The sequence below is a fragment of the Mytilus californianus genome, unplaced genomic scaffold, assembly GCF_021869535.1.
Source record: "Mytilus californianus isolate M0D057914Y unplaced genomic scaffold, xbMytCali1.0.p SCAF_2, whole genome shotgun sequence".
NCBI classification, from domain to species: Eukaryota; Metazoa; Mollusca; class Bivalvia; order Mytilida; family Mytilidae; genus Mytilus; species Mytilus californianus.
This window is the reverse complement of record NW_026262668.1, coordinates 37624026-37634031: the sequence shown is the minus strand read 5'-3', so window position 1 is coordinate 37634031 and position 10006 is coordinate 37624026. Positions and strand designations below refer to the sequence as shown.

Genomic DNA, 10006 nt, shown 5'->3' with positions numbered 1-10006 from the left:
CTTATGGAAGACATTTTTGATATTAAGTGAAGGATTTTCTTGATACAATTTACATAAAAGTGGGAAACAATCATCTAGATCATAAAAATCGGAAATATCAGGAGCTTCAGTTTTAAGATATACTTCAGCTATTAACTCCTTCTCAGCTAATGATCAGCACATGCTATTTGATAAAAGGTTACATACACATGATTTGAAAATTGATAAACATTCAAACTTGTCATCCTGATACACTTGTTATCGACATGCTACAACTATCTTAGCACGTTTTTTTGAAAGAATCTTTTTTATTGGTTGAATGATTGGTTCCCAAACTTTCATGTCAGTCTGCTTTAAAGAATAGTTACTACATAAATCAGCAATAACAAACAATGTTTTCTGGTTCGGGTTATAAAACTTGACAATGTCACTAATAGTAACACAACGGTTCTCCTTTATATATGTCAGTACATGTTTGGCAGCTCTGGTTGTTACAAACATCTTGTCATTGTTCTTCCACTCCACAAGCACCTGACTGAATTGTGCTAAAATGCAAGTTATTGAATACATATTACGGACTTTATTTAAATTATTTGGAAGTTCATGTGATTGCTTACGGTGGGATATTCACAAACATAACTTTGCTAGGTGAAAATGATTCAACTAAAAGCATGAGTAGCAACCAAGTTTAATACATAATAAAATTTTGCTAATTAAAGACTTTCTTTTAACTTAACTGAGTTTTATTGGTTTTATTGAAAAGTAACTGTCTCTAGTCATATAGACATTGTCCTCCAGTCGCCTTTTGATTTTTTTATGTTGCTTCATTGATATATAGCCTACTCTTTTTATTCATCTTGTAATTGGCCTCAATACCATTTGCAAAGGAAATCAGCATCTGTTTATTTCTTTACTTATACTTTAACATAATTCCGATGTTTCAGTGATATTTTTGCATTCTCCTGTTATGAGGTTGCTGTCTCATAAACATATAAACTACTTTTTTTTTAAATTGATGAGTCAGACTTGTTCAATATTCCAGGTCGAAACACGATGAAACTTTCATTTTTTTCTCCAATTTTGTATACTATTGTACATATTTTGGCGGTTTAGTAGAAGGGACAGTCGCTTTTGATTTACTAAGTTTTTAGACGGTAGAACATGAATTCTTACATGAGCTTCTTATGAAGGATAAAAAGAGCTAGCATTATCCTTTAATTTCACGTTCTGCTATACAGATGCTGACCTCTCACTAAATAATTCAAAGTTTGATGACTATGTTGAACGCATCTATACCATCAAACTTGAAATAAAGGATACAAAAGATACATGCAGTAAAGTCTATTTCATATCTTGACTTACATCTAGAAATTGACAATGAGGGTCGGTTAAGAACAAAGAATTTCGACAAAAGAGAATACTTCAGCTTCCCAATTGTGAACTTTCCATTTCTATGTAGCATCATTTTAGCAGCACCTGCATATCTATACTACTAAGGGAAGAGACCGATTTCTTTGAGCCGCAAATCCTCTGAAACCATACAAATTCGGAAATATTTGTGATATGACGTATAAATGTAGTGTTTTGTACTTCATAAATTTGTCTTTGAAACAATCTTTTTTCCACAGAAAAGTTCAATGTTTGAGAAAATACTCAAATTCGGAGACCGTTATCGATCCGTGTCTTAACCACTTTCGCGCATGCTCAGTCGACGGCCAACTCGCACCACTCAAACACTCACTAATCATTAACTTGCATCACTTTATCAAACTCGCACCACTCAAAAAAAAAGAAATATAACAATCTCGAAGAAATGTGTTTAATCATTAGATTGTTTTCTTCTTCTCTTAGTAAATTCCTCCTTTCTCGGAGCACCCGTGTCACACAGAGACAGAACTTGCACCACTCGAAAAAAAAATACTACAAAGTCGCACCACTGAAGAAATGTTTTAAATCATCAGAGAGTTCTAGATTGTCTTCGTCTTCTCTGAGTTATTTCCTCCGTTATTGTAGCACCCGTATCACACAGAGACAGAACTTGACTCGCACCTTTCGAAAAAAAATCAAATACTACAAACTAGCACCACTGAGAAATGTTTTAATCATCAGTGTTCTAGGTTGTCTTCTTCTTCTCAGAGTTATTTCCTCCATTCTAGATGCACATGTGTAATACCGAGACAGAAGCTACTAATTGGACATTCAAACTCCTATGGAAGAAGAACTGATAAACTAATAAAAACTATTAATATAATGCATAAGTGCATAAAAACAGTTTGAAAAACACGAAACCAAGCTGTGTATCACCATAAACATTTCAAGTAGTCTTCAAGCCGCATGCGCGGGTTTTTTTCTAGTAAAGTATATATCTCCCAGTTGTTACGATATTCCAGAGCTTGCATTTTCTATCATAATTTTCTTGATAGAGGTTGGCTGCTTACAAGAAAGTTATTGAACCAAGAGTTCCAAGTGGTGAAGTTGAAATCATCCTTTCGAAAAGATATGCACATCGACATTATGCTCAACAACTGTACACATATTCATTGGCCTTTTTGATTTTTTTGCGATGATAAAAACTTTTCTCAAATTTTGTGATTTTTAACCAAAAATCGTTTTTTCCAAAACTAAATGGCCAACTTTCATCAAAACTGATTATGTATATTATGATACTTTGAACAACAGTGCAAAATTTCATTGATGTCCTACCTATAGGGTTGGAGTTTTTTGCGTTTACAAAAACTATTGACGGACAGACGAAAGACATACAGAAGGAAAACAAGAAAACTATAGGGCTACCGCATCCAAAATATGGAGCCCTAATAAAATAGATACATTAACACATGATAACCTTGAAAACTGACATAAGGAATTGTTTTTTTAAACAATAAACTGTTTTTCTATCTGTTGTTTTGAAAATAATACACAAGCTATTTTACAAATGTGAAACAGATCATATGTACACTACATATGGGGATGGCTTGGAGATGTGCCAGTTATAAACATGATAAAGCACAAAAAGGATACAGGTGCTTGAATAGTTCAAATTTTAAAATACTTGACATTTACATGTTTACCTCTTACATTCCATGGAACTGTATCTTTTAACTTCTCTACTTCAACTGTTAGATCTGCATTTGCTATTTTCAAACTCTCCACAGGTTGTTTTAATTCCCTCATTTCATCATAAGAACGTTTAATGTCCAATATTATTTCTTGGTTTGTCTGGTTTAATGTCTTTGTTTTCAGGTTATCACACACTTGCTTCATTGGTTGTCCACCTAACCTGCCGATAGCCTGAATTATTATGTAAAAGGTGAGGACAAGTTTAGTTAATTCATATTCAACAAATTATTAATTATAAGAAGCAAGTAATTAAGAAAAAATGTATTTCAATAAAAACGTGTTTCTATTCTCAACACAAAATGCATCGAATACTTCTAATATTAACTAAATTGTAGGAATCTTGACCTTTCAGGTTAAACGTCAAATGGAATTTAATGAAAGTCATTAACTACTTAACATTTTATATTTGTGAAAATGGCATAATAATCCTGTGCAAAGAGAAACGTCGCGCCTGTATGTAATTTTGATAGAATAAAGCAAATGTTTTAACATAAAAATCAACCTTTGAAACAAGTAAACAGTGCCAAAGTTTCAAAGTCAATAAAGCATGACTATTATATATCAATGTTTCACTTATACTAATGTGTGTGTTGTCTATTACCATGATGTCAACAGAGAAGTAGAAATAGGAAGATGTGGTATGAGTGCCAATGAGACAACTCTCCATCCAAATTACAATTTATAAAAGTAAACCATTATAGGTCAAGGTACGGCCTTCAACACGGAGCATTGGCTCACACCGAACAGCAAGCTATGAAGGGCCCCAAAAAATTACTAGTGTAAAACCATTCAAACGGAAAAACCAACGGTCTAATCTATATAAAAACGGGAAACGATAAACACGTATAAACTACATAAACAGACGACAACTACTGTAATCAGATTCCTGACTTAGGACAGGTGCAAACATTTGCAGCGGGATTAAATGTTTTAATGGTACCAAACCTTCTCCCTTTTCTGAAACAATAGTATAACATCACAACATGGAAAAGCACACTATAAAATATCAATTGGAAGGCTTAACTCAATCAAAAAACGTAAATTAACACACAATGAAAGTGTTCATTCTGTGCTGGTATTTAATCATGTCTTTCATTTTGCATTTCCATTGATTGAGAATGACAAGAGAGAAGCCAGCACTCAACAAACGAATTAAACTGCAATATGTGCATTTATCTGTCTAAAGTAACGAACCTTCATAGTGGTTGTATCAACCTAATCTTAACACTAGTAAACGAATTTTGATCTAAAACGGTCGTTTTTATCTGAACAGCTCTTCAAAAACTGAACATTTTTTTTCCGTCTTTCCGTCTTTCAGTCAATTTTCATATCTATCCACTGCAGTTATTTCAGTACTGCTCAGACAAATAGCATGCAGTCAATCAAGATCTGGTCAGTCTTTGGTCTGACTTTTAAGTAGTTGTTATTTACCTGTACGGATCAACATCATACTGAATTTTTTGAAAAGCTACTGAACACATGTGAATAGTACTGAATTGACTGTAAGCGAATTGTATGAACAGTACTGAATTTATCGCAGTGGATAACTCTGAAAATTGACTGGTGGACTGAACGTGATTAAATAATTTATTGTTCAGGTGATGTTAATATCAAAAATTGGTTTACCTGTGTAACGTGTTTAGCCCATTATGAAACTTGTTGCTGATGACTAACCTTCAACCTTTTAAAACCTGTAATAACTAATTCGAAATGTTTTAGTAATGAATTTTACATCTCACACATGTTCTAAATAGGATCCTGAAGGATGCAGACCTTCAAAAGCCATTGTTAAAATTGCTCACAATTTTAGTACATATAGTAACAGCATCTCAGACTGAGGTTAGCATCCAATGCTGTGGACAATAGTGTATTATTCTAAGGTACTTACACCAGTTATATCGTCCCATGCTGTGATGAACATATTGTTGGCTATTTTCCCCTCATCCAGATGAGCCAGATTGTTTCTGTAATATTTTATTCTGGCCAGATCTGAAGTAGGTGTAGTTTCATTAGGAGATGGTAACCGGTCATATCCACCATGAGGAGGGGTCAAGTTTGTCAGGTTTCTAAGTAACGTTATCATTAGAATTACATCAAATGTTTTAGAATCAGGTTCATCTTACAAATAAAATATCAGATCATTCAATCATTGACCAGTGATGATAATCACAATAAATATCAGTTATTATAATTAGAGTAAGAGTAAAATCTGTAATTACCAATTATAAATGTTTTAGTAATGAATAATTAGTTAATGAACTGGACATACGCAAGATTCACAACAATAAATTGTCCAGATTGGTAAAAACATGTCAATTAAAGTCAGCTTGATAGATATTTATCTGTGGGTCTGTTAAATAAAAACTATTATTGTCAAAGAAATAGAAATATTGATTAACTGTTATATTCAACTGAAAGTGTATATAAACTATTGCTTGTACTGTTTTGAAGAGGACCGCCTGTTATGGACCTTGTCCGTTATGGACTCCGTTCCAGACTGGCATTAGATAAACTGTTAACCAACTATCGTGTTGTGTTACATAACCTTCAACCTTTTAAAATCTGTAATTACCAATTATTAATGTTTTAGTAATGAATTTTACATCTCACACATGTTCTAAATAGGACCCTGAAGGATGCAGATCTTTAAAAGCCACTGTTAAAATTGCTCACAATTTTAGTAAATATAGTAACAGCATCTCAGACTGAGGTTATCATCCAATGCTGTGGACAATAGTGTATTATCTAAGGTACTTACACTAGTTATATCGTCCCATGCTGTGATGAACATATTATTGGCTATTTTCCCCTCATCCAGATGAGCCAGAATGTTTCTGTAATATTTTATTCTGGCCAGATCTGAAGTAGGTGTAGTTTCATTAGGAGATGGTAACCGGTCATATCCACCATGTTCTCATACGTTATCAAGTTTGCCGTCCAATCCACTACAACCGCTACATCCGCATCACCCTTGAGCTGGGCTGTAAATCTCTTTATGTGCTTCAACAGTTAGTCTAAAAAAAAGGATTTAAATTTACTGATAAAGACTTGAAGATTGCGGTTGTTAATCTCTCTAAATGAATTTTTCATCATTAATTTCAAATCAGGAATGTTAGGAAATTCAGTGAGCTAAATATTATATTTCCTTATCTAATTTGAAATAATCGTTACTGTATATTTCTTCTGGAAACATGAAAGTATTCATTTAGTAAGGCACTGATATTATCTGACAACTCTGAAAAGAATGAAGAAACTATATTAATGGCTCCTTTTGTGTTTAAAAATGACGGGTTTTTTTTAATTAGTATTACCAAACTGTACTTTTCAATACCAGTTTTTTATCAATTCAGAGAGTATTTGTGTTTTCTGCAGTGAATTACATGTTTTTTCACGGATGAACAAAAAAAATACATAAACATTATTCTTGTTTATAACTTATAATTTAATAATTCAAATTTAAGAAAAAGAAGTTACAATTTGATGGAAGATATGCGCGAATATATTGCTCATCACAGCTGGTAACAAATGTTCGAAGCCAATTATTGGATAACTTAAATTATTAGGTTCAGTAAACATACGGAAGAAATCACCAATATGACACCATTCCAACAAAAGATCAGTTTAGAATATTTTGTATTAATGCATGTATATTATTGGTCCAATGCAAGTTCAAATTCACTAGGCACATGACTATTAATACCCTAAGGTATATCCTTGATTAAAAAAACTTTTGGATATACTAGATTATACAGTAAATAAAAACACGATCTGGAAGTAATTACAACAAAAGGCGAGGGTCGTTAACATATTCTAAGCTCAAAATCGCCAGAGTCCATCAACACAGGACAGAAGAAAAATATTAAACATAACAAATCATAAGCATCCAAAAATGAATGTTAAAATCAGGATATCGTAAAATACATGTTTGTAATTGTTCATTTCATCTTAAAGATGGAAGAGCTACATTTGGATAATGGTACAAACGTATAACATTACGTTATTTCAGTATATCATATATGCATACCTAATATTAACTGTTAATTTTTTCTTTGACTTACAGGTTGAAGGGCCACATGTATATAGTACAGCAGTGAATGCTATTGAAATTATCTGTGGCAGTAGAGGACGTGATCACAGCAATTTCCGGGCAGTAAGATTGGGGAGATTGGACTGGGGAAGCACTTTGTCCAGCAAACACCTTTCTGACCTCATTCTCTCTACAAGTACAGAAATATAATGTAAGCCGACTAGGTTTAAAAATGCAATACATGTTTGTTTGTCACCTTAAGCTACCAGATGTTTAAACAGATATTGTTATAAATAATGTACAAAACCTACAGCTATAAGATGTCTAAATGGATTTATTGTAGATAAAATACACACAAAAAAACTTGCAAAACAATCTGTTTCCTTTGATTCAATTTCCTTTCCAAATTAGATAAGCCCGTGTCAAAAACATTAGCAATGACATTCATTGTGAAAAACAACAAATATGTAATGTACCTAAACTTGTAATTCTAAGCTGGGCGATGAGTTATCATGTATCTATTTTTTTCCTGTATATCTTTAATAAAATTTAATTTCTGTGTTCCGATTTTCAGAAATGAGACAATATGACAATATTTCTTATTTTTTATCATACGTTGTTATGCCAAATTTATATTTACGCAAAATAAGAATCAAATTTATTTATTTACAAAATACTTCCCGATTTCCAGAAAAATCAAAAGGACCTCCCATTATGAGCCATCACAGTTTCAGCGATCAAGGAAATTATTTTCAGATCTAAATTTGTTTGTCTTTCTTGGTACAGTTTCTATTTTGACAAAATCACACAAAGTTTTATGAATGGGAAATACTTGACAAAGGAATCGACTGACAATTTGATGTATGTACAGGAAAGATTTTGACCTACCAAATATCGATGCTACATTTTCGTATTTACTACATTTTTTAAAATGCTAGACAATTATTTTCATTTTACCATGGCCAGTAGGTTATATTCAAGTCATTCTTGTTGGTAAATAGATCGAAATAAAATTAGCAAACTACCGAGTAATTCATCCCAATAATGTTTTAAACTGATTCAGTAATTTTATAGGTGAACTTCTTCAAGCACAAATATAAGTACAAATAGTCATTTAAGGGTACTAATTCAAACGAGCATTCCGTTCAAGGAATTTTACTGGAACTATCTGTCCGTAGATCCTACTTCAATCATTTTTTTGTTTTCTACCTCCTTTACAAATAAATATATTTATATCATGTTTTAGCAAGGTTTTCCCTTTCTTTTAGTTTCTCTCTGAAGAACTATTTCCATCTTTTAAATACGATAATTTCTAAAACGTGGTTATATAGAATGATTCCTCAAGAGGAGTGGGAGTTGGCGACATAGACTTAGACATGGTCTGTATTGATTGAACATTAAACATCCTAACCGATATTTCATATATAGTTTAATTTCACTGTAAATGGATTGATGATTTGTTACTTGACTGGTTCATGTACAACTGAGTTTGTGTTTAATTCCTATATGATAAACTTATGCAGAATATATATTTTATGATGATATAATCATACATAAATTAGGTTTGCAATTCCATGTAAAATTTACCTTTGACGTTTGCCTATTCTGTTAGGTTCCACACGAGGTCTTTTATACTTTTTAGGCTTTCAAAACCTTGGGTCTTTCGGAAACCGATTTCAAAAGAGGATGACACTGACAAACTATTCTACCTTTTTAATTAACGGATAGCAACATACCAGTCCCATATGCATCGATTATTTAAATTCATGCTTAGTGGTATGAAATCACAACAGTTTATTTTCTTTTGTTTGATAGGCCGTCGAACGTGATAACACAGGTGCCAACTATGTCAAATTCAAATGTAGAAATTTCAAAGATAGCGTTAGTTACTTCGACCTTAGCTATCCTCCTGGGCATGGCGTATATGGCTCCTACGGCAAGTGGAGTGACGCCGGTCCAGTAAACAGTGCCATATGTGGTATGAAAACCAAAATCCATTCCATTCATGGAGACGATACCGCACTTAATGATGTTAAATTCTTCTTTTGTGAAGAATGGAGTGATAACGTCATTATAACAAAATATACAACAATTCCGCACTTTCAGTTTTTCGGAGTTAAGATAAAAAGTGGAATTTGGAAAATTAAATTTAACTTTCAACAGAAGAGCAATCTTTACACTTTACTTTTTTTGTTTGTTTGACGTAGCAAAATGCATTTTGTTTTCTTTGAAGTTTGTGTATGTTGTTCTTCTGAATGTTAGCACAAATAAACTAATTTCATAATTTTGACATTGTCTTTTGCAAAAGCATGATCATTACCGAATATTTTTGCGGTAAACAATATTTCACAATTTCTAGACATTAACCTCAAATTTGTCAACAGCGGGCATCTCAGTACCAGAATCTATAACAAACGAGACGATTTCAATTTTGAAATTATACATTTTCCTCACCTTAAAAGCAATATTCCAACTTCACCCGCGTATGGAGTATACATTTCTGAATTCACACAATAGCGCAAGAACTTGCAGCTGCTAATAAGATATTTTAAAATGTCAAAAGTGTCTGCGCAAAAAACATCAATGAGCCAGGGCTTTTTTGAAGAACATCTCGTCCTTGTTCTGAAATTTTTCCTCGGTAAGAACCGAGACCCAATAGATAAATATTCAGTGTCTACATCAACAATTAAATAAGATGGTCTTGAGTTATAATTCTATGTGCTGAGTTGTGAATCTGTTTATTATACTTTAGTTTTCCCGTTATTTGCCTTCGTGCTATTATGTTTTTGGTCGTTTGACTTTTGACGTTGTTACGGCAATAAATTACATATAAATTGAAGCCAACAAAAGACAAATATCAATAATAAATCAACAAGATAT

At 32.6% G+C, this 10006-nt stretch overlaps 1 protein-coding gene across 1 annotated transcript; it reads right to left on the bottom strand.

The window, feature by feature from the left end:
* Nucleotides 1-2853: 2853 nt before the first annotated feature.
* Nucleotides 2854-5182, bottom strand: LOC127728953 (uncharacterized). The gene is made up of 3 exons (XM_052236532.1): nt 4988-5182; nt 3051-3270; nt 2854-2903 (listed from the first exon to the last, which is right to left on the bottom strand). Exons 1-3 carry the CDS (start codon nt 5180-5182, stop codon nt 2854-2856), a joined length of 465 nt encoding a protein of 154 aa, XP_052092492.1.
* Nucleotides 5183-10006: the final 4824 nt, after the last annotated feature.

Coding starts and splice junctions, on each gene's coding strand:
- LOC127728953 (XM_052236532.1), bottom strand. CDS start 5,182: ATGATAACGTTACTTAGAAACCTGACAAACTTGACCCCTCCTCATGGT. Junction 3,271..4,987: donor CATGGGACGATATAACTGGT/GTAAGTACCTTA, acceptor ATAATAATTCAG/GCTATCGGCAGGTTAGGTGG. Junction 2,904..3,050: donor AGTTCCATGGAATGTAAGAG/GTAAACATGTAA, acceptor TTTGTAAAATAG/CTTGTGTATTATTTTCAAAA.